Here is a 23321-nt window from a genome sequence, read left to right as displayed (position 1 = left end):
AATTGGAATGAAGTTTTCAGAATATGCTGAGCATCCCCAAGGAAATGTAGTCATTTTGTCTGAGTCTCCACAGGAGAATTGGTCTCTTCTGCAATATGGATGTTTGTTTATACACCTGCAGAGTAGCTGCTGAAATCTGCATCTGAATTAGAATTTGGGCCCTTATGTGATACAGAAAGTCTGTCCCTGAAGTTGAGCACAGCCCCTGAAAATTTGAGCATTAGTGAAAATAATCAAGTAAGATTATTGCTACCATACATCTGCTCCCTTTCATAGCTCCCAAATTCCTACCTAGAGATCTCTTACTCCTCACCTGATCTGCACAGAACTTAGTGCAGGCAAAAAAACACAAACTAGTGTGATCTAATGATGGTGCTTGCCAGTCCTAACTAATTATAACAGCAGCAATTAAAGTTTATCCAGTAAATAAACCCATAACCATAACTCACCACTGCCATGCATCTTCCAGCAGCTCCTAAGGACTTGTTCCAGCACAAGGACACACCCTCCTCCTGGCATCCAGGGGGAATAGAACAAAAGCACAGCCCCTGGATTTGATGGCATCTCCATCAAAACCAAGGGTTCAAAGTCTATCACTGAATTCCTGGTACTGGTAGGCTATTTATTCCTGTTGACTATGTTCTGTTGACTGTGGCAAGAAATAGGTATCCTGGCCTAAAATACTGCAAGAAAAATGGGCATCAGCTACAGAAGTGAAGCAACTGAAAAGTTTTTTTTTTTTTAAAAAGGCAGACATTGGCCAAGCACTCCAAATATACAGAATTCTCTACTGCTTGATTTCTTGAGCAATTCTATTTGGAAGGTTTTGAGGGCTGGAAATTCTCCAGGGAGATAGTTCTGAAAGATTAAGGACTGAAATCACAAGTAGTGGAACATGGGGGGAATAGTGGTGTGAACAGGCCAACAAATCTCTGAAATTCAGCTTCAGCATTTCAAGGGAAACCCAGAGGAATTCACTCTCTTCCCATGAGACTGGAACATGTTTTTGAACATTTTTAAAACTTCACCTTTCAGACTGAGTTCAAGTTTTACTTTTTCTGTCAATCTTATCGGTTGCATAGCTCCAAGTGTGTCAACACTGATGTTTTCAGAATTTACCATGAAGGAAATTTTGAAATCAGAATGGAATAAGCAGGAAATCATTACTAGGAGTGTTGGTATCATTCGTGTAGTTTTCACAGGTATTTCTCCTTATTGCTCTTTTGTATTTAGGAACTTCTATTCAACAACACTGCAAGTCTGCCCACAGTCTAATAATTCTTTTCCTTCTGGCCAGCTGTGTAGTTACTCACTCAAACAAGAGTAAATACACCTACTTTCTTCTTTAAATTTCTTAGATTTATCTTGCTGTTCTTCAGAGACACTGCAGCTACTACAGTTCAAGTACTATGTTCATTTTAATAATTGAAAGTCTCACTTAAAAATATTTATATAGCAAAAAAATCAACAGAAGATTTTTTTTTTTTTAAACTACAGCTATTAACATTCTGTAAGATAAAGCACTGATATGAGATTTCCCAAGCCACAGGGATTAGGAAATAGAGCTACACAAATAGAAACTGCCACCTTTATGCATCTCTGTGTTAGTGCTGTATCTCTAAATCACTGCAACCATAAATACCCTAAACCTTCAGTGATTTTACATTTGGGTTATGGAACTGGTCTACAAATGAGTGGCAAGTGATTCCAGTTTCTATTTCCCCAGTCAATACAGAATCATTAGTACAGCAAGTTTGTAATACACACACAACTTTTCATAGGTCAGACTGAGAATAAGGGAAGATCTCAAGCATTAATAAATCTGTTTACAATTTCTACAGAATAGTATCAAAGAATGAAAAATGCTTAATGGTATTAATTACAATGTAATAAATGCTCTGGCAAGTAAAATTCCTCATTAAAGCACAGCAAGAGCAACCCTACATATTCCTTTAGATGATTTTTGGACATTATGCATTATTCTTGGTTAGTTCTATTTAGAATATATTTTTAATTTGGCCTTATCTTATATTTTTATTGTGTTCCTCTTCCTTTCTTTCTACCACAATATATTATTCCTGAACAGTCCACAGTGGACTTTCCCAGAAAACAAACCACTCATCTATGGGCTAATTGTTCACATATCTTGCTGTGACTGCCTACAAACTCTACATTTTTAAAAATTTACTTTTCCCAAAGATATGTATTTCTTTACATGGAAAAAATTCATTGCCGTGTACCAGAAAATGTGAAAAGTGGTATATGAAATCAAAACGAAACTTTGAACCATCATAAAGAAAGTATTTGTTTCTTGACAAATAGTAGTTCTGAATGGGTGTTAAATATATAATAAAAATGTAAATGGCTTTTAAGTTCACAAGAAAAATTCAGTATTGCAACCTCAATGAGGACCTTCTTGTGAATAATTATGTAGAATTGTATCAAAGTGAAAGAAATGTCATGACACATATTAGTCACCTTCTAGAAACCCTGAAGTTTAGCATTTTTCTTTTCTAAAAAAAAATCCCATTATATGAATTCCCTCATGCTAATTAGTACCTTTTTAAAGCTCACTAATATACTCCATTTCAAGAAAATCTCAACATCTTGTTCACACTTCATGAGATATATTTATAAACTGACTTATTTTTAAGCTGTCTTTGGTTAGTGTATCAGCCCATGTGGCAAGTGTCAGAACCATTTCTTTTATTATTATTATATTACATCTGTTCAATATAGAATTACAGAATTATAGAATATCCTGAGTTGGAAGAGACCCACCAGGACTCTCCAGTCTAGCTCCTGGCCCTTCCCAGGACACCCCAACAACCCCACCCTGTGCCTGAGAGCATTGTCCATGTCCATTAAATATTGAGCTTTTGATGCATTCATATGGTCAATGCATATTGAGCTTTTGATGCATTGAGCTTTTGAAGCTCAATTTGAGCTTATTCTGCATTTTGGAGCCCAGAATAGTCAGATCACCACAGGATGATTACTTTCAGTTAAATACTTATCAGAAAATTACTAACCCAATCTATTCAGCCTTTTCTGTCCACAAACTATTGGGAATAGCAAGCAAAAACCAAGCAATTTAGCAGAGTGACAGCTGCCAGGCAATGCACCTTTGGCTCTATGAAGAATACACAAGAGCCTCAATAAAGTCACAACCATATCTTTTTATAATCTTTTCTTTTGCAAATAAATACTTCTTCTACAAAATCTGCTCAATATCTATGAAGACAGCTAGCAAAAAGAAAACATATATGCTTTCCCTCTGCTGACCCTGCCTAAAAATATTCCTTTTTCTCTGGTGAAGAGGCTTGTTCACTAATAAAATTACAGAGATACCCAGCTCTTTTCATAAATACATAACATGCCTTGAGATTATCCTTCAGATTATTGCTGCTATGGTTTCAAAGTGCCTGTTCCAGCCACAGCCAAGGCCTTCCCTCAGGAGCCATGGAGCTGCAGACAGAGCTAATGAGAAACAAAAAGGCTTCTAAAGACTCTGATAGCCCAAAGCTTTCGAGATGAACAGAAAGGAACATTTACCTTGCAGGGGAAGAGGGAAAGGTGGAGCCAAGGGAACCATTCCCTTCCCTTCTGATTGCTGTATTAGATGGAAAAAGCTCCAAAGGAGGGTGAGAGGTTTGGAGCCAGGAGTTCTGCATTCCTCCTGCAAGGGCAGAAAGGCCTCCCAGAGCTTATCCAAGTGTGAGCCACACAGTTCTCACTGATTATTCACGGAGAGCTCACTTTTCCTCTCTATTAAACTGCATTACAGGGAGCTAAACTGCTTCTGACATTTTCCTCTTGAGTGCTCCCTCCACATAAACTGTGTCCAAGCTGTTGCAGAACCTCTCTAATAAGTCCTTGGAACAATCTCTCCATTACAATATGGGCCTTAATGCAGACAGAAATTAACTTAATTTGTACAGAAAACAGTGCTACTCTGACATCAAGGGTTAAAGCACTGAACTGTGACTTGGAAGACATGAATTTAATTTCTGGATCTTCCACTTGGGCAATCTAGCAGGAATGATTTCACAAGAGGATACTGCTGTCTCACAGCACTGCTGGACACATGAGATGCACGAGGCTGGCAGGGCACACACAAATATTCTTCCCAACCTCTGTAAGTGATGTGGAGTGTACCCACACCTGCAGGCTTTAGGGTTATTTATCACTTGTTCTTTGCAGAAGGGTATGAACTTCATGTGCAGTTTAAATACACACTCATACTACTCATAAAGGCCAGTCATGGGGGGAAAAAAGGCATTAATTGCAAAAATTTTTCAAAGGAAAGTACTCGAATTTTCTATATGGCAAAGAGAGAGATAAAATTTATTAACAACATTAATGTGATGCTAAAATACTTGACAGGTTTATCTGGGAAAGTTAAATGTTTAAAACATCACGAAAAACCCTTACTGCAAGTGTACAGACTGATCTGTCAGAGTGAGCCAAGCTGAGCTGCTGGGTTTTGTCCCTTGTGTCATGGAAAATGCACTAAGTGACTTGTTAATTTTACATTTAACCATCTCTAACACTAGTTTCTTCAAATATATTCAAAGGCTGATCAAATTGAAAGATGAAAATGAAACATGAGAATCAGGAATTTCTTGTCATATACACAAGGAGATAAAGATGAACCCAAGCTTCCACTCATATTGCTTTTGTTTTTGAAAAGGCACACAATTTGAATAGTTCAAAAGAGGCTAAATTGAGTATTTGAATATTTCAGCACACATAAAATCCAATTCTGCAACTCTACGCTTCTCCAGCAGATGTGAAAACTGATAGCATAAATATTCTTGTGAGTATTATTAGATTTAATTTATATACACTAATGTGTGTGTTTATGGGCATCTCTTAGCTCCCTCCCTTCAATATTTGTGCACACTGATGGATGAGATCTGCCCTGAGTCTTCTTTTCTCCTGGCTGAGCAGCCCCAGCTCTCTCTGACTTTCTTCATATGAGAGATGCCTGTATGTCACATTCCTTTAAAAGCAGGTATAATTTCTGTAGGAAAATTAAGCAGCAGTTCATGTTGCTAATGCAAATCTCCAATTCACTCTGGCTACTCATGCAAGAAATCAGCATATGATGGCACAATTAAAAAGTTTTACTGTTAATGGAAAAATGTAATTTAATTTTAAAAAATCTTTTCTAATGCCCTAGGAGGCAAGAAGAGGGTTTAAATAATTAGAAAGAATTTTTTTTACCTCAGTAAACTCTTCAACAGGAAATTTCCTCATGAATTTTGGACTTTGAATCCTCTTTCCTACCTTGTGTTACACAAGGACACAGAGATTCATATGACTGATCACCTCTTGGTAGACAGAGCCTGTTTTGCTTGGCATTGTTCAGAGACAGACTAAAATGACATTACTTCCCCAGCTCTAAGGCAACAGAGAGATGGAAACAAATGGGCAAAACACAGGGAAAAGGGAGCCAACATTTGTCAGCCTGACAGGCAGCAGTCTCAGCAAACCATCAGGGTGACTGTTGTCAGAACTCTACAGGCATCACAGAGGATATCAAGGGTAGTGACAAGACAGACCATGACAAAGCTGCTCTGAGATGTTAATGCAGAGCTCTTGGCAAATAGGAGCAGCAACAAAAAGAACTACCAAGATGTCTGCTTAGCAGCAAGTAGCATCTGGGCTACTTTTGCTACTTTGGTTACACACAACACAATTTCAATGCCCTACTCTTCCCATAAGTAACTCTAAGAAAGCCCAAGTCTGAGAATGAAAAAGAAATCAGTTATGTCTAGAAAGGACCAAAACATAGTCCAGAGCAAGTGTCAAATCTGACTGACACAACTAAACACCTTGTTCTTCACACACTGCCAAACTCCCTGTGCCTCTCCACCTTACCAAGTAAATGGAAAACTTCACTTTTATCTAGTGCATGTAGAACTCTGAAAGACAGTGCACACCAACACCACCCATTTTACAGCAGAACTGCAGGCTATAATCTAATTCCAAAGAATTTCCTCATGGCAACACTCGAAGGATTCTCTGTCTGCATAGCCGGCTCCTCTGTGTGATGTGGATGTGCATCTGTGTGATATGTGCTCAGCTGTTAAGGAGAAAAAGTGGCAAATGTGAACTAAAGAGGAAAAGAGTCCAGGGTTCTGCAGAGCTTTCCTACCTTCATCTCTTGGCACAAGGCTCTACAAAATTGTACCTTTAATTTCAGTTACCCAATTTTACGCCACAAGTCAATTTGCATGGTTCCCAAGGAGATAAGCTTTTAAAATCTTCTCTGGAATCTACTGATAAAAATAGGGGAAACTAGTTAGTAAGATATAATGATGAATTAGACCCTATTGAAAAATTACCTTTTACTGGGCCAATCAGGAAATGCGAGATAATCAGTAAACATTTTCTATTTGCTTTTCTTTACTATTATCTCCACCTTCCTATTTTTACTGTGCCTAGGCAGAGCATTAGCAATTTTCTATCTTTTTCTTTTACAAACTATCAAACAAGGACAAAGGATTTGAGAACACCAGGTTACATGTAAAAAAGAATATAAATATAAATTTATAAATAGAATAAACAAGGATATAAATATAAATATACATTTCCTAGTTATATCTGTACACTAGTAGGTAAAACATCCATTTAAAACATAGAATCACAGAACCTCTAAGCTTGGAAAAGACCGCTAAAGATCAGCAAGTGCAACTCAGCTCCGCTGTGGTTCATCACTCTCCCTGTCCCCAGGCGCCACATCTACACTCCTGAACACTTCTAGTGATTCCACCACTGCCCTGGGCCACCTGTGCCAGTGCCTGATCGCCCTGTCAGTGAAGAAATTTTTCCTAATATCTAATGCAAACATCCCCTGGCACCTATATTAGGCCATATATTTACAAGGTATATGGCAATTCTGTTTGTTAAGTGCATCAAAGCAGGGACTGCCAATGACAAACAGGAAATAAGATCTGAATGGAGGACTCTAACCTCAATCAATACGGATGAAGGTCTGAAGAACTAAAGTATGTGAGCTTGTGCAGACTGTGAGTTTGGATTTGCAAGTGCTCCAGTTTCTTTGAAAATGTAGAAGAACCCAGTAATACCCAAGCACAAACCAGATTCTGTTCCGTCCTTTTGATAAACTGGTTCTGGTGAGAAAAATCTGGTCTTATAAGTCAACAGAACGTTTTCCATCTATCCTATGAACTACAAGAAAAACTTAATTTTCATCTAGTGCATATGGATTTTCCCTTGTGTGTGTAAAATCAGACAATTATAATTACTAGAAATACATTTAGTGAACGTTTGGTATTTCTTTAGATGGGCTATTTTTATTTAATTCCCTACACAAATTATTTAATCTAAGTCATTCTTCTCTGAAAAATCTTGATTTATGCATTTAATAACCTCTTGGAAAACTAGATTTAGAACTGAATAGCTGCTGTGCCAAACTAAAAAACCAAGCTCTGTGTGCATTACCTGTGTGCCTTGGGATTGGATCCTATAGCGTCTAATAGGGGATGAGCTCCATTTGCAGCTCTTCCCCCCAAAAATTTGCAACTTCTCTTTTCTCTGAGTTCTCAGTCACCTGCAGCCAACAGGATCCTAAAAGTGATCCTTTCTTCAACAAAGATCTGTTCTCTTGAAACAGTCCTGGGAGCCTCAGGACTTCCTGAGTCTGTTATCCCTCTGTCAAATTTGCTTGAAATTGAGGAGCTGTTCAAAAAATTACTCTAGGAAACACTGTTGAAAAAAGGCAAAGCAGGCTGCCACAGAGCCTTTAGCACTACCAAGAAAAACAAGGCAGTCGCTCTTTTCCATCTCTTGAAAAGGCTGATTTTAAGTAGCAGTATTCATATAGGAAAAAAACTTTTGTTAATTGAAATATGTTTTAAGTGCTTTCTTCAGCTATAGAGACGTGTAGAAACTACACCCTCCCCCCCAATGTACACAGAGAGTTTTTTAAACAAATGGAAAAAGTTCAGTTGCTTTGTTTACATTTTTTTCAAGCACACCTTAACATTCTTTTGCACTTTACATGATTTTATATTATCACATTTTTAAAAGAAGCATTTTAGTTCATTTCAGAGCATCATCCCAGACTCTCACTTTCTTTAAAGGAGCATATTTACATGAAAGTCAACATCATATTTGCAGTATACAAAATTAAACACACATCCTCTCTGACAGGTTTCTTTCAGTATAGTTGTTGTTTCTCCAAGCAAGTTCTAAAGTGTTTCCAAATACGTTTAAGGACATCCAATTTATTTTTATTTCAGAAAATTGCTTGAAGAAGCACTGTATCCTTAAGGTGTGACACCCAGTTATGAATAGCAAAGAATACTTAAAATTTCTCAGCACACTAAGTATCTCTGCTAGCAATAACTAGAAGCACTGGATAGAAGGATCTACAGAAATGATATAAAAATGTAATTCAAGAAAGAGAAAGAAAACAAGGAATAGTCTTACATGACCATATTTATCTGCTGTTGTTCAGCTACAAAATAATGGAAAAACTTTGTTAGAGATGTCCTTTCCTCACTAGGCCAGAGCTTCTAATACTTTCAATTATATATTAAATACTTCTAGATTCACAAGTAGTTTGTAACAACATTCAGAAGTACTTTGCAACTGAAACCTGGCTTTTTCTACAGGTAAAGGCAGGCTTTTAACAAGGCAAACAGTAACAAGGAAATGATGACTTGAGCCTGTGATACACCAACAGCTTATGCTGCTGCAGCCTGGAAGGGTCACAGCTGGATGCTCTTCCCACCTGATTCACCGAAAATCTTGCCCAGTGTGAAGTGTCTTCCTTCCCCAGACTGGCTGTCTTTCTTGTTTGGATTTTTTTAGACACACACTCTTCTTGAACCTGGTGTCCTTCAGATAAGCCGAAGAACCCACTAATATTTGGGCGGATTTGCTACAGGCTCCTCTGAGAAGCAGCACAGAGACACCAGCTGCAAGCTCTCTTTTATGCTTAGACCAATATGATGATGTAATTTGGGAGAAAGTTATGTAAACCAGACAGAAACCCAAAATTGAGCAACTCTGAGCCTAAGCAGAATCCTGTTGATGGATGCCCAAGCTCACAGCACTGTGGTGGTTATTTACTGCAAAATGTGGGCAGTTACCAAAAGCAACTGGACGTGACCTTTGCATTATAAGTATTAAATGCATAAAGACTTTTAAAAATGAATTTAAATTATATTCAAACCTAGTCAATGTGTCAGAATTGTCAGAACTTTGCTCTGGACTCTTTTTTTAAAAATATTTTTAGGTTCATTCTTCCTCAGCGGCAGCTAGCAAGCCCTGAAATGTCATTGCTTACAAGCCAATCTAAATTTAAACTCTTCTGACTTTTGACCCAGGGGAGTAAACTACAATCAAATACAAACTGCAAAAATATTCAGCACTATAATTCAGTTTCCTGGAACCTGAGTTTACAGACATCTCTGGTTTCTGTTTTTATACCTACTAACCAAATGCCACTCTTTCTACATAAAAGAGGAATCTCAATGTGTAAACAGTTCTGCCCAGATGTTTTACTGTACTTACATTCCCACTGCATCTCATGATCAGTTTTTCCACTGTGACATCCTTCAGAGAGGAAATCCCCCTGACTGCTGGCAGTCATTTTTCAGATATTTACTTACACTAAATGCTTCTCAATGACCTGCTGAAAAATAAAACTCCACATGTACACAGTAAAATTAATGTACTGCTCATGGTTCCTACCAGCTCACTGCGAAGTCGTGCACCTTCAAAATGCTGCTCAGCTGGTACTGTCCAGATTTCAGGGGTTGAGTGTGTTCTTTAGCATGCTCAAATGATGGGGTCCCTTCAGGATCAACAGGGAACTCTGAATCCTGCAGAAAACCAAAATTATTAATCCTCAGAAATGCTGCATACCTTCACACAATGTATCTATTTATATTACTACTTTGAAAACCCAAATTTATCTTATTTTTCCACTCTTTTTTCTCTTCTATTTAATTTTCCTAATTTTTTACATCACTGTTATACTGATTTTATTAATTTTGATACATACTGTAAAGCTGACTGCAGGCAGAACATCTGAACATTAATAATTAGTTCTTTTCAAATTATATTTGTACTATTTAAGATAACTGGCCTGACATAAAACATAGGACTAGAACTGAAAAAGAAGGTTTATATTAAACCCCTCAGTAAGATTACTAGCATGGGTTATTTTCCATTTTTCCGTGGCCTATTTGATTTCTCTCCCTGTTTTCCATGGGAGGTTAGCTCCATGAGCTGCATCCAGAGGCAAAGCTGCTGTATTTTCCAAAAGACCTTTCTTGTACGTATAATACCAATAAAAAAATCAAAATATGTGTAGCTGATTTACAGCCTCATTTTCCATTGGTGTGGTTTAAGATATTGCCTAAGATTAATCAGCAGACTGGGAGATTTACTACTAGCTCTAATTAACTAAGCTAAATAGCTTTATTAAAAATAGATTGTCATTAAAGAATGTACCGAGGGTAACTGTGCACAATATATTTTAAGGACTGCACCAGTCATTACAAAACCACTTCCCAAGACACCACAGTTTGCTGAAGACTTGGCTGATGGCTTCTGTTTGCAACATTTTAGGACATCCTGCTGTGAGAAGCTTTAAAGGAGACTGAAATCGCTGCACTCTTTAAATGTCCATCAAACACTAAGATTAAGGAGGGAATAAAATCACTGTATTTTAATCTGAAAGCACACACACACACAGCAGGGATAACCACTAAGTCTTTTTAGTATTTGTTTGTGCTAAACTTCATAGCAGCCATCCTGTTTGGTGATAATTTGCAGGAATGAGCATAAAACAAACTTCACGACTACAAAGTAGCAAAATACTGTCTGTCTTCAGTTTCAGAAGCTCTACACCCTGCATTGTCCTACAAGGGTGCCATTAACCCAAGCCAAACTTACGAAATCACCAAACTAATGACTTAACGGTCAGTTTGAGCACATCTATTCCAGACCCAAGAACTGGAAGATATTTTTCAGTGGACCGTGGCTTCAATCACAGGCACAGCCTAACAAAACCACTCCAAAATCCATGGAACAGTAGGGACTATTGACTAATATCAGACAACTGTCTTTCTTCCTCTGGGGAGAAAGACAGAATCTGGAAATCATGGCGAGCAAATGAGCAAAGTCATCTTTGCTTAACACAGATACTAGCAAGATACCTACATTTGGAAAAAACAGAAGTAATTAATCTGGAATATTCAGAATTAGGAAATAAATATGTCAAGTGCAAATACATAAAGAATAAAGATTAAAGTAATCTGGCACTGTTAATCCAGCAAGGAATGTGTTTGTGGCTAAAGTTCCACATTTTTATACAACTGCATATCAAGTTCTGACTGTGTCTCAGTCATAATATTCTTGAAGATCTCTGATGTCAGTTCAAGAAAAATCCATAGATTTCCAAATTTGGGAACAATTATTATAAGACTGCAGTATTTATTATACACATACACACTAAACTGAGTAAAGATATTACCTAAAGGTAAGTATAGTCCCAATATGTGTCAGTACCTCTGTGCAACTCTTGGAAGCTTTCTGTACTCCTTCTCTTACAAAATTCTACCTTTCAAGGTTTACAAACTTGAACAACTCTGATTATAACATAACAAAGGCATAAAAACAGCATGCTTTTTGCAAATTGTTCTCATTCACTTTCTGGAATACAACCAATTTGTAAATGCTACCAGATTTACTCATTTCAGAGTGAAACAAGCCTAGGAAATGCAAGGCTCTCTGAGTAGAAGTGACAGAAAGTCTTGCATTTTTCAGTAGGAAAAAATCCCCAGATACTGCTTCAGGAGATAGAGCTGTAAATGATTGCTGTAACATTTAAAAAATAAAGTAAAACGAGAATAATATAAAAATATTAGGTTTTTTGTAACCCCATTGTAAGGATCTGAAGTATTTCTGACACTGGAGCTTTTGCACCCTTTGCAGTGGTAATCCTGTATTCTACTAGAGCAGGAGACGTGCTCTCAGCTGAGATAATTCATACTATGGTTCCCACTGGCATGAACAGTGGTATCAGTTGTCATGGCCAGATGAAATGCAGATTTCAGTAGCTCCTCAGCAGGTAGAAGTCACAGTGTGACTTTTTTTCCCAGACACAAATATTTCTCAATTATTTTTCTCAGACACAAATATTCTGATGAAATAAATGGGGTATTTTCATCCTAAAAATTTGCTACAATAGAACTGTTCAATAATGCTTGTATGAAGATATCTCCTCTCCCCTGACAAATTTAGGCAATCAAGTTCCATTATTTAATCCTTATTCTATTATTTCCAATTGCTAAATCCTAAGGGTAAAAGAGAATCCATTACACAAGTTGAGACCTTGCATAACAAGGCTTGTGAAACTTTTACAGGCATTGACTGCAAAGTCTGATGTTTCTTCAGCATGGGCAAGGGCCAAAATTCAGGAGAATATCCTGAGTGCTAAGGAGCCAAAGGAATATACTGTGGTTTTGTTCACTCCTTTATCTGCTATGTACAAGACATTTGTACTATGACAAAAATAAAAACCTACTAAGCTTCTCTCTCACATCCATATAAAAAGGAATTACTGCACTTCCTGCCTGTGACATTAAACACCCTTTTACTCTATCACCAAAGGCAAGGAACAGAACATTCAAGAGTGTCCTAGGAGGACTCTCTAGGAACGAAAACCCTTCTGAATGCCTGTCCTCAGTCACTGACAAGGGTAAATGGTACCTGGTCCCTGACCAAACTGTCCCTTTGACAGTACACTCCCTGTTATCTAAAATCACAGATGCAACTATCAGCCACTCACAAGAAGTCGCCATGACTCGGGCCATTTACACAGAGCACTTCCATGGATATCTAAAATATCAGAAGACAGAAGGCTATAGAAGTCAGAACTGTGTGAAGTCATAAAGGCATTTCATACCTTAAGACCTCATGGGTTCATGTACAAAACACAAACCAGAAGAGAAGAGCTTGCCTTTCTTTTGTTTGTTTGGGATTTTTTGGTTGCTTTTTTTTTCTTTTTTAATTTAAGAGCCTGAACCATGAGAGAATTTAGTGATTTACCCCAGATCAAGCTGAAATTCTCTAGGACAGCTTGTAAACTGAACTAATATCTTCTGAGTCGGAAACCATCCCTTAATTTCCCCATAAGATTGTCTTGATGCAAACTGTTGTGCAATTAAGAAAATTTACCCTTAAAGCTATTAGAAATATCTCTTTTCTGCCCTGATTTTTTCCAGTAAGACTGCCTTTTCCAACAACAGGGCTCTGCAGAGCAAGTCTACAGCTTTCTTTTTCCTCAAGAAAGACACAAGAGACTCATTTGTCAAAACATACAGAAGGCAATGAATAGATAAGTGGAACTGATCTAAATCATCTCAGAGCTGAGAAAAATGTAGTAGAGTTTAATAGAAAACATCCAAATCAGTTTGTCTAAATCACAGCTTGGCCTTGTCTATATCATTATTACAGGTAGTGTTGAGTTTCTCCTTACTCAATTGTTAAAAATTGAAGTCAATTGAGGAAGCCGTTTCACTCTGTAACCAGGAACAAGCTCAAACCTTGCTACTTTAATTCTGAAAGAAAACAGAGTAATCTTAAGTGAGGCAAAGCCCATCAGACAGCAAATTAGTGATCACTGTCTTTCAGTGAGGGAAGAAAAGGAGCAACCTTTTTCTTTTTGCAAAAATTAATGACCATTATTATCAGCAGGTCCAATTTGAAAGCTGTCAAGGTCATTCTGAGACTGCAGCTCAGACATGCACAAGGAGCACAGTCACAGGTGCTAGTGTATCCATACACTCAATTTAAAAAGCAAATATTAGATATTTTTTCAGAAATGTCAAAAAATGAAAATTAAGTTCTTCTTAGGGCACAGTGACTGTCTATGTCCAAGACTCAGCAAGCCAGTCTAACTTTAGTCTAACACTAAATATTTTCAAGGAAATATTTTATTCTCATTTCTCACCCAGAATCAGCATTGTCTCTGTTTTTCTGTACTTAGAAATGAGTCCTGAACTAATCACTGATAGCTATATTGACATACCATTGAAATTCTCATTTTATTCATAGTTACAGAGAATTTTAATAATTGCTCACTCTTTTTTCCTGAAAAATCTGATACACTTACATTATGCAGAACATATTTTGTCTATTTTCATTTTAAACCTGTTTCAATATATTGAAAATTAGCTATTTTAGTTTTTAAATATCAAAGCGGTTTCATGGAAACCAGTAGGTGTACTCAGAAGTTACTAATTACATACATAGATTTCACAACAGGGCTTGGGTCATTTTGTGTCCCAACTTTCAAAACAACTTAAGGATTACTAAGAATCCATACAGTCAAAATGTGCAAATAACAAAACACTGTTAAACACAAATACATAAATAAGAATGAAAATACTCTTGGCTGCAACTGCTGACAATGAACGACTTTTGCTTCCCAGACTATCAAAAGTAAAATACATCACATAAGGAAAAGCATTTAAACAGCAAACTAGAGTATGAGATATTCAAACCCCATTTTACTTTTTGTTACTTAAAATTGTTTAAAGTTTCAATGTAAATAAAGAAAGATTCAAACCTGTTCCTGTTTCCCTCTTTCCCACGAAGCAAACCCTGATAGCCTGTTCTCTGAGTAGCTCAGTTTTGCAGCACTAGAGGTAGGCAGATTCAGAAGGCAAATGTTAAGCAGCAAAGTACTGAACTAATATTAAAAAGCTTTGCTGCAAGAGTGACAGAAAAATTGACATCTAATATAGTAGCTGGGCATGTTTTTTTTTCTTATTTCCTGTAATTGAAGGGACAGGGTATCCTTTTCTCTCAGAGTATAAAGAAATGAAGGTATTTAGTGCACCCATTGAGCACAATGCAGCAGTGAAACGGTCAGTAGGCACTGTTGTACAATTAATACTGAAACAGCTCAATTTCAAAATGTTCCAGTGTCTGCAGTAACCATAATACAACACATTTGCACATTATTTTACTATGCTAATCATGACCACAATTATTTTATAAACATCTGAAATGTAAGGAAAGGAAGTTGAAAGCAATAGCAAGAGAGTGTAGTAAAACTTTTACTGCCTGCTCCATCTTGCTTGGCTTGCTAATAAAAACCATAAAACTCAGCTACAAAGGTTGTGGCCACATAACTCCTCCTTATTCAGTTTATAATGCTGACATTTTTTCCCTTTTTTAATAAAATAAACATGAAAGTAATATATAATAGGTAGTAAAAGCCAGATTAATTAAAAAAAAAAACAATGGTAAAACTGTTCTGTCTTCAAATTCTGGGCTAGTATAGCTCTTCAGACAGTTTGTGAACTGGTGCTAACAGTAAATTTGCACTTGAAATTGCTCCTGACAATGTCAGTTTTAAGGCTCTGCCACATCAAGTCAAGCCATTGCCTATGCAATAAAAAACTAGAAAGCTCCACTACTCAATGTCTAACTATGCCACAGACACTCAATCACTTTTGGACTAGAGCTCTCCTTAGCACTCATTGATAAATACACTGCAATTATTTTCTACTATCAAAAGGATAAACTTCAAGTTCTTGCACTTCACTGGTTTTGTTTCTTTTACCTCAGCTATTAAAACCAGATTTGATTAGCCAGATATGATTAATAATCAGAGAGGTTTGAAAAAGGGGAAGATAACAATTATAGAAGGATCCATCACTGAAATGCAATAGCTTTCTTCCAGTCTTCACCACTAGGGCTTGTTTAACTTTATCACCACTATTTCAGAAAGCAACAATATAAAATGCAAAATTTCTCTATGCCAAGCATACTGCCCAACACTGCAGAAATAAAACTACTGCAATGTTTTAGCCTCTGCTAAACTTCCTCTCAAAGGCCCAAGTAAATCACATTTCTCAGTTTAAAGGTACACAGCTGTGGCTGATGCTGTCCAGGATGAACACGACACCCCAGTGTGGAGACTGGGACATGATCTGTGCTGCCCAGTGAGCTGCACAGCTGCCCAGAGGACTCAGAGCTGGGAGTCACAGGACAAGGCTGGAAGTGTCCAAGGCCAGGCTGGATGGCACGTGGAGCAACCTGGTCTAGCAGAAGGTGCTCCTGACCATGGCAGGGCATGGCATGACATGAGTTTTAAGGTCCCTTCCTGTGGCAGGCACATTCTTCTCTCTCTCAGGATTTTTCATAGAGGAGCACGGAGAGAAGAAAGAGAAAACAATTTCTAGTTCTGCTCCTCGTTTTCCCCATGTGGAATGTGTTTGGAGAATTGTTTACCTGGGGTGATTGCTTGATTGGATTCTGGTGAGGATTGTTTGAGCTGATGGCCAATCCAATCCACCTGTGGCTGGACTCTCAGAAAGGGTCACGAGTTGGGAGTTAGTTAGATATAATAGTCAGAAAAAGTAGGTTTGTATCTTTAATATCTCCTTTAAATGGGATATTAATGTATTATACTATAGTTATAATAAAGAAATCATTCAGCCTTCTGAACTGGAGTCAGACATCATCATTTCTTCCCACTGGGTTTACCTGCATCTACAATACCTTCCAACCCAAACCATTCTGGGACTCTGACCACAGAATCACAAAACAGCTCCTTGAGCCTTGCTCCAGACTGACCACAGAACAAGGAGCGGGTTTAAGATGCTCTGCACTCACACTGAGTGGAAGACAAAGGCTTAAGCTATACAAAGATGAACAGATAATTTCTCCAGAGAAGGAACAATCCTTAAAAAACCTCCAACATTCCTTGAGGACCTGTTCTGTGTTCAAAAGGATATCTATGCTGCACAGAAATACCCCATGCAGCCTTCTTCCAACACCTCTACCATCCCAGCTACATCATCAAATGTATTTTAACCCCTTCTTTTGATAACTCTTCTCTGTCATGGCAAATTGCATGACCAACAGTCTCTGCAGAGTCAGCAAGTTGAGTGAAGAGTCACAGTAAAATATTCCAGACCAGGAATGTACAGTCATTCTGAGTGCTAACTTCAGTTACAGTCCCAAGAAAGTAATATAATGATCACCCAACTTCATTTACTACTCCCTCATGGTGGGAATTGAGTTTAATACATGCAATGGAAATTAATTTCTTAGTTTAAAATTATTACATCTCTAGGATACAAAGTCTATACCAGTACTGATATGCCCAGATTTTAAATTTCTACTTCTGGTTGCCATTAACAACAGTGATGAATATAAGTTTATCACATGTGAAAGAATAAATCCAGTTCTATTTTACTGGTAGTAATTTCTAGTTTGTCACCACGATTTTCAGCACCACATTGTAACAACAGAACGTGTTCCTGTTTGTTTTTCAAAACACCATTACATGTCTCACAGATAATTAACCAATATGTTCATACAATGGAGATGTACACACAGCTATGTATATAACTTAATCTTGCATAAACAACTGCAAACACTGTTACAAAACTCAGCTTGATCATTTTGCAAGAAGTAAAAGAACATCCGTGAAAATGCTGCAATAAATTATCATGATATGAGGCATGCAATTGATTCTCATGGCAGTTTTCTAAGCCACAAATAGCCATGTGCTATTCCCAAAGATGTTCCCTATCCCTTCCTTTCAAAGGCCCATGTTTGAAAATCAACTGCATTTATGATCAATGTTAAAATAAACAACAGTGCAATAAAATAAAAAAACCTCTTACAATTATAATTTCATTTTGTAGATTTAAATTTTGATTATGGTGCAATTAAACATCAGCAATATTTTAAGCTACAGCAGCACGTGCTGCATATGCCACACAATTCATCGCGTTTAAGAGGCAATGCTGAAAAAATTATAGACATCAAGTTACTTCAGTTTTCTGACATACTCCAAAATATGCTGCAATACTGTTTAATGTATTGATTAATGTAAATTTTCTCTACCACAGAAATATCCTACTGTAGAATCAACTAAAAATTTCTTGATTTTCTCCAAGAAAACCTCAGTACAAACAATGCAAGACTATCCATTCATCCACGGATGTTTCAGAGGAGAGTTCATCTGAATTAATTTTGAATTTATTCCTAAAACATGTACTGTGAAAGCCTGTGGAAAAACCCTTTTTCTTTTTTTTAATGATTTCTTTTGACATGATCTCACGTGCACTTTTAACACGAAGAAAAAACCTGCTCCCAAAGGCTCTCTACCACTAGTAATATCCAAACATAAATACAAGGGGTGCAAATAAGTTCTAAATTTTGCCAGTCTTTTATTAAGTTCCCAAATATTAACTAACAAATTTTATTTTTCCTCAAATTACTATTCTGCTTCTCAGGCACTGTCGGGAAGCTCAGAAACTGTGTTTATATTCTCAGTAGGCTGGATACACTAATTTATGCCAGGGCCAACGTACCCACTGTAATCATCTCAATAACTGTTATAAGGCACCCAGGGCTTGCAGAGGTCCATACATCACTACAATGAACTGGTAAACACATTCAGGGGCCATTAGTTATTGATTTATTTGCAATTATGCCTTACAGATGCCGTCTATGTTCCCCCCCTTGGCACTTCATCATCCTGACTCTGTTTCAGGACAGCCGGTAACCATTATCCCAGGCTCCACATAATGAGAAATAATGAAAACAAAGCTGTAAGAGTACTCTGACATGCAGGTACAAAGCTATCAGCTTGTCAATACTGCAGAGAAATGGATTCTTTATAATAAAGAGCTAATTAATTGATTACTGTACTTGTAAGCAATAAGTACTTTATCAAACAGTGATAAAGCTGGTTATCTATCACAGTTCACCACCAGAAATATTTGCAGCACTGCAGGAAGTGGATACAGCAGAATATGAAAGAGGTACTGCCAGGCTGACTTCACAAACATGCCAGTAGTGAAACTGAAACTGCTAGAAGTGCCTGAAGGTGTGATGAAGTCAGTCTGCTCCAGATTCAGCAAGGCAGATTATGAAACCAGACCCAAAATGTCTGTAAATTATTTCAGACCACATAAAACCCAGGCCTCGGCACTTCCTTGAACTAAATTTCTACTTGAGCTAGACACAGCTTTTAAAAAAAACCCCATTATTTAGAAATTGTCCATTTTTTTAAGGCTGAAGGATTGACTGTAACTGCCAGTACATCTGTGAAATGCCTAACTATATTCTCTATTAAAAAGCAACTCTATTTCTAACCCAGAATATCCTTAGATTCAATTTTCATCTACTAAATTCTATTCTACTTCTGTCTGCTAAGTAAACACTGCTATTAAGAGTACATTTTGTCCCCTTTGTCACAGTCAATGATGAAGAACACCCTAATTAAGCCTGTTCTAGTTGAAGATTACCCTGCTCATTGTAGGGGGGTTGGACTAAATGTCCTTTAGAGGTCCCTTCAAAGCCAAACTATTCTATGATTCTGTGAACTTTAAAAGCATAGTAAAAAAAGTATATGTTTATTTCTCTTTTGTTTACCAAATGACCCAGACTTCCTCTGCTCATTTTCCTGGTCTCCTCATGGAAAAAGACCTCACCAGTGAGTCATTTGATAAATTTATCAGCAACTTTAATGCAAACACAAATCAGATTTTTGAGATTCTTTTTTTCCCCCAAGTCACATATGAAAATGCTAAATAGTTTATAAGAAAAAAAAATCTCTGAATACATTTGATTATTCTCCATTTAAGGCTTCATGTCAGATTTGAACATACTAGCAACATTATAACATTATTTACGTTGATTTTGTACAATTCCACAACTGTATCTTCTACAATCATGGGATAACTTGCATTGGTTGTAGTGCTAATTATTTATAGTTTTCCATTCTATTATTTTGTTTCTCTGTTTCTTGAGTCACTTTTTAACATTTTAGATATAGTTTTGAAAGTAACCACAGATTTCTGGCACAAACTTCCAGCGACAATTTTTTACAACAGAAGGAGACAAAAAAACAGAATAAGTTTATCACCACCTGACTCCCAAGTTACAAAATTGAAACACTGAGCTTTCAAGTGGGATAGCAGAAACCACAAGATTTTATTCAATTCTTGAAACCTAGCCCATATACTCTCAATATAAAGGCAATTTGTTCATGTGGGCTAGGACAGATGGCATCGGGACCTAAAATGAATTTTACTCTGACAAACAGCAATTGTTTACCCTATGGATCTGGTTTTTTTTCTGTATTCAAAATCATATATCCTTAGAAAGAATGTAAGTAGCAGGTTTTATTGCTTTTTATTACCATTAGCCCCTCAAACCCACACAAGTTTGAGATGGAACTAGGGGCTATTTTGTCTTTTTTTGGTCTTTCTCCAAACCTGTTCATATAGAGAAGTTCTCTGTACCATCCCCTCTGGCCAGGTCAGAGGGAATATCTGAAACCAGTTCTTCCCAGCTGCGCATCCATGGTGAGATTCAAGACAATTTGCAATTTCATTCTAAATTTAGGCACTTGGGCACTGCCATAATAGCTGCAAAGCTTTCACTGGAGATGTCAAATTTCACTCACCAGCAGCTACAGCACAGGATGAGTGTGAAGAAAGTGCTTCACTAATTTTTAAGAGTGCTATATATTAATATTTCTATGTGGATTCAGAGAGTGATGGTACAGCCCGCATTGAGACACAACTAGGTAAATCCCCACAGAATTCACTGACAGTTTTCAGCCTGATGCTTGAAGAGACACCGCCAGAAATCTACAACAGAAAGGGATACAGCCCAACAATACCCAGAAAACCTGACAATTTGTCTGATCACAGGCTGCACCCCCCATTCTAATTCATGGGCCATTACAGGAGATAAGTCTGGATAAAAATAAACCAAAGACAATCTGGAGGTAAGAGGAGTGAGATGCTAGTGGGGAAAAAACAGCATTAGAAGCAAACACTCCAAGGAATTCTGCAGTAGAGCACACAGGGCTTAGCACAATGCAAAATCAGTTTGAAGAAAATCCAAATAAGTAAATGGTGGAAACAGGGCATTACTCCCAGCTTTTTAGGCAAGTACCCTTTCAATTTATTTTAACTATCCTTATATATTAAATTATTGTTTCCTCCATCCACTCCTCTAGCAAAGGCTTTTTCCTTCTACCTTTTCTAACTTAGAACCTACAGAGGTTCACACCCTCCCTCGATCCCTGATTCCCTGCCCCTACAGTTATGCCTAAGTGCCCTTTGAATGTGCCTGAGCAGGGAGGACTGTCCCCTACCCACTGCAATAACACACAGAAATGTAATTAATTCTAAATCTGAATTTCACTCCAACTAGTATTGTATGAAATAGCCTTTTTTAAGTGAATGTCCAGTTCCTACCTCATCTTCTTGGCATCCTTCTCTGTGACTTTAGCAAAAGTCTTCGGATAACAATCCACCTTAACACATTCCTCTTTAGAGCAAATCCAAGTGGAAAGGAGTAGGCAAATTACATTTCCCTTGCCAATGGTCTCCCTGTATCAGAAATCCTATCATTCTTTGTTGATTTCACAACACACAAATTCCACTACCCCTTTCCACACACAAATTTACTTGCCTTTCCCCCTTCCCTCTACTTTCTGCCTTCTAAAACTCTAAACCATAATCTTCTGTCCCCTTATTTATGATCTAGAATCTCAATCATTGCCTCATTCTTTCTTGACTTGCAGTTCACAGTCATCTGCCATGTTCTTACTGAACTTTCACTCTTATTTCCTTTCCAGCTTCCATGCATTCCTAGGTACTTCCATGCTACCTGGAAAATTCTGTGGAACATAATTATTCCAGTTATGCATGAAGAGAGAACCTGCACTGCCACCTTTCCCATCTTAAGTCCCACTCCCACTAGCATGCATTTCAAAGTGTTCTGCCTCACCTCTCAGTTCCTTCTTTTATCTTTCATTTCTACCTTCAGCTGTCACATCAACACCTCATTTGTTGTTCTTGTGCTTCTGCCTCCCCTCTGCAGGTCTTGAAGGCAGTATCTGCCAAGAGTAAAACTGGAAAACCACCATTACGTTTTCTACTCGAAGGAACTGCAGTTACTAAAGCATTTAAAGTTGTTTTTAAACAACTTTCCTATGTGATCACAGCTATTACTGCACATCAGATATAAAGCCTGTAATGTTTAAGCCATAAACTGCACCACTGGACTGCCTTTGTACTTGCCCTGAAGGAAATCCTAATAAAGTCTCCAGCTTCCAGCTCCTAACTGATGAAAAATTCAGTAATACTCTGCCTCCAGACCAGATGGAGAATTTGACTGGAATCCCACTAGCAATTTCTTAGATATTAAAGATCTTCTTTTTTGTTGTTGTTGTTTTGGAAGGAAATAGATGGCCTATTCAGCACTGCAGTTCAACTACATAAAGTAATGCTCACAAACACATCAGACATTCCTCACCATTTCTATCTTTCCTACAATTAAAGGCACACATCCTTATTCTGGAGTGGAAAAAAAACTTCTCTCAGGATTATATTCTGACCAAAACGATTTTATTTATTCAGAACAAAAACATTTAAAGGAAAACCCATTTTAAAATTAGGAAGTATCTTATAAAAACACCTATTCTACATTCCATTACTAACAAACTATCCAAAAAGTCTATCAAGACTAAAAAACTTCTCATTCTTTCCCTGGTGCCAAGCCTTGTACTGAAAGTCAGCCATGTCACTGCATTGAGGGGACCCTATAGTGAAATTCAAGTCGTTTGATGCCTCTTATGAGTCAGAAATCATAAAAAAAAGAATGTTGCAGAAGCATAATTAATAGAGTTTAATTAATCATGTTTGAGATATTTCCTCCCTATTTCTATGCTTAAATTAAACTATATTGGATTTTTTCAATCAAGATATTGCTGCTAATACAAACACACTATTTGTGTGTGCCTGTAACCTCAATAGGGCTTAGACACATTTTTGGAGTCTTCTATCAAACTGATGGGTACAGTCTCTCCAAAAATCTCCTTTCTAACTCAGAATCTAAAGAAAATGTAAAGAACAAAGCAGAAGATGCATTGCTATAATTACAGAAAAAGCAAACTCACTTGAAAATTTCAGGGGTTTTACTTCTTAATTAGAGGATAAAAAATTTTGAGGCAGAACAATACACAAAGCACGTGGGGGTGAAACAGCACAGATTTACCTGGATATTTCCTCAGAGGTCTGAGGGGAAGAAACAGCCACAAAGAGCAAACTTCAAAGTAAGAGCTGAGAGCAGCACTTCAAATCTCTACAGAAAAACCACTGCATGGAAGGTGTAGATATATAACCAACTATTTTTGCACTGACACCTACTATACTTATATAGGTACTTGTAGCTTGCATGCCCACTTCAGCAGAAAGGAGAAGTGTAGTACTTCATAGAGC

At 37.4% G+C, this 23321-nt stretch overlaps 1 protein-coding gene across 11 annotated transcripts in view; it reads right to left on the bottom strand.

Moving 5' to 3' along the window:
- The window catches only part of VWC2L (von Willebrand factor C domain containing 2 like), a 405818-nt gene that overhangs the window by 345257 nt on the left and 37240 nt on the right, over window positions 1-23321 (bottom strand). For 9 of the 11 annotated variants that reach the window (XR_011001012.1, XR_011001011.1, XM_068196550.1 and 6 more), the window contains exon 10: window positions 9733-9863. Coding sequence is in view for 9 of the 11 variants with exons in the window: in XM_068196550.1 (XP_068052651.1) it covers window positions 9733-9863 (131 nt within the window). In the remaining 2 variants the exon portion in view is untranslated. Of the gene's footprint in view, window positions 1-8238; window positions 8492-9732; window positions 9864-23321 lie in introns of those variants that run through there. The other 2 variants (XM_068196556.1, XM_068196558.1) reach the window with 2 other exon arrangements.

The sequence above is a fragment of the Anomalospiza imberbis genome, chromosome 7, assembly GCF_031753505.1.
Source record: "Anomalospiza imberbis isolate Cuckoo-Finch-1a 21T00152 chromosome 7, ASM3175350v1, whole genome shotgun sequence".
Taxonomy (NCBI): Eukaryota; Metazoa; Chordata; class Aves; order Passeriformes; family Viduidae; genus Anomalospiza; species Anomalospiza imberbis.
The sequence above is the reverse complement of the archived record's forward strand: the minus strand, read 5'-3'. Positions and strand labels throughout refer to the sequence as shown.